This window comes from Cryptomeria japonica, chromosome 3 (assembly GCF_030272615.1).
Source record: "Cryptomeria japonica chromosome 3, Sugi_1.0, whole genome shotgun sequence".
Classification (NCBI taxonomy): domain Eukaryota; kingdom Viridiplantae; phylum Streptophyta; class Pinopsida; order Cupressales; family Cupressaceae; genus Cryptomeria; species Cryptomeria japonica.
Window position 1 is genome coordinate 947,003,676 of NC_081407.1, and position 2,304 is coordinate 947,005,979.

The 2,304-nt window shown below is 44.3% G+C and overlaps 1 protein-coding gene across 1 annotated transcript; it reads right to left on the reverse strand.

Moving 5' to 3' along the window:
- Nucleotides 1-387: 387 nt before the first annotated feature.
- On the reverse strand, nt 388-1,808 carry LOC131038947 (glucan endo-1,3-beta-glucosidase). The gene has a single exon (XM_057971559.2). It carries the CDS (start codon nt 1,727-1,729, stop codon nt 701-703), a length of 1,029 nt encoding a protein of 342 aa, XP_057827542.1. The 5' UTR covers nt 1,730-1,808; the 3' UTR covers nt 388-700.
- Nucleotides 1,809-2,304: the final 496 nt, after the last annotated feature.

Below are 2,304 nucleotides of genomic sequence, written 5' to 3' on the forward strand. Positions count from 1 at the left end.
CTTAAATTAATAGTTTACATGCTACAACTACATATGATATAGTCTAGATGTCTTAAAAACTTATTTAAAAGATGTTGAGAGATATTAGTCTAGAAACATCTTACAACCCAAAAATGATATCTTTGAACCATTTTGTGAACAACTAAAAATTATAATTACTCTCGAAGACTAACCATAAGCCACTTTTTGGAAAAAATGTATAGTTTGGGTATCACACGATGATGGTTAAGGTATAGAGCCAATCACATGCAGAATGTATTGTGAATTATAATAGATAAAAAGACAAGGCTAATTGTTTGGTTATCCAATCACATACATTGTGTTGCCCATTATAATAGACAAAAATGACGAGGCTGACTATCCTATAGACTATTTTTAACTCCAACATTAAAAGCCATTCATTCATTTATTCAGAGCGAACTCAACAGTTTTAGTAATTAAATGTCGACAGACATTTGCGAATGTAAACACAACCCAAAGAAAATGCTTTAACAAGACCCAAAAGCGGTCTGAAGGTACGAAAACGCCTCGCACAGCTTTTTGCGAGGAACCCAAATAATGAAACGTACATCTATGAAATACAGTGGCCTGATTTTGCAATGGCCTTGATATCTCTAATTCTACAAACCCACCCTAAAAACATTAACACAATTCAACTGTCGACAACCTGCAAGAGACCCAGAATACACTTTCCCGAGCTTCAAAGGGAAAAACTAACATCATAAACTTTCTGACCAGACGGATAAAAGAGCCCAAAATCTCTCTCAAAATCCTGACCAGTCTTCTGATCCTCATTGAAAAGATCAAACAAGTAAGTCTCCACACCCACTCCAGGCCTCTTGGGAGTACCCACATTAGACAAAACATGTTTAACCAGGTTCCCATTATAAGTCATAGCGTTGCCCACATTCTCAGCCTCATTATTCCCCCCTGCCCATGGCCAACCGGTCTCGGTGACCGCCACGCGTATGTCAGGGTGCCCCAGGCGTTCCATGGCAGAAATCAGAGAATCGACTGTAGCGTCGAAAAGATTGCTGTACGCCAAGTCACCGTCGACAAATAAAGCCGGCGACGTGAAAAGCGCGTACTGCAGGGGAATACTGGCCGGATTGTTCAGATAGCTGAAAAAGGGGTAAATATTAGCCATGAAGGGAGCACCAGTCTGGGACAAAAAGTCGAGAAAAGGTTTTAGGGTTTCGAGGCGAGCAGGATCAAAGGCGCCCTGCGAAGGAGGAAAAGAATTGGCGAGAATGGAGGCGGCGTGAGGGGAAGATATTTTAATGGCGTCGCTCAGCCCGGCGGCTTGGAGCGCCGCATGGAGGTTTTGCATGGCGGGTACGAGAAAGGCGGCGTAGTCCGGGCTGCCCAGAAATATTTCGTTGCCGACGGCGATGTATTTGATGCGGGTGGCCGGGTAGAACGGGACTACGTAGGCGGCCAGCCATTGGACGGCGGCGCCCGGGTCGGCGGCGAGGACGGGCAGCCCGTCGTTCGGGACGGCGGTTATGATTTCGATAGGGCTATTGGCGAAGGCGGCTAGGGCGGCGCCGTCGGAGTCGAACATGCGGAGTTTGAGTATGTTGTTTGCGGTGAGGAGCGCCGCCACTATTTCTGGCGGCGGTAAGTTGTCCGCCACCCGGCCGTAGCATATGCCTATCGACTCTGCGCCTGCAAAGGCCAGGGAAAATGTTATGAACGTGAAGATCAGTAATTTTTTTGAAGCCGCCATTGGGTTTTTTTGTTGCGTGCTTTGCAAAATGAGACGTTGGGAGGGAGGGGATTTAAAGGAGGATGTATTGGAGTAAGGGAATGTTCTTTTCTTGGTTTGATTTGTTTAAGAGGGAAAGAGAAAGATGGTGGGTTATTACAGTGGAGCTTGTCTTTTGCTTACGTTTGCGTATTCTGATCAAACGGCTATAAAAATAATGCAAACGGCTGGAAAATAAAAGTGGGATTTGGGAGTTTTTTCTATGGAAAAGAAAAATAATTACGGCAAATGACATGTTTTTGTTGAGGAAAGAGGTTATATGGTCGACACACTCTTTTCGCGGAGTGGTGTCGGAATAAACTGGTTGGATGTGTGAGAATCTTTTGAATGTGCAGGTACGGGGTAGATTTAGTAAGATGAATTCTTTTTCGTGCGGATTAAGTTTCGAATCGTCCCTAGCATGCCCTGTTCAGTTCTGGTTTACTTTATTCTGTGTTCGAGTCCCAAACATGGATTTTTAATTTTTCATTTAAAATAGTATGGTTGATATGGAATGTGAGGGTCGTTGTGGCAATGGAAGTCTTCACTAGAGAAGG

What these genes read in the sequence shown, in the direction of transcription:
- LOC131038947 (XM_057971559.2), bottom strand. Translation starts at nt 1,729, where the DNA reads ATGGCGGCTTCAAAAAAATTACTGATCTTCACGTTCATAACATTTTCC.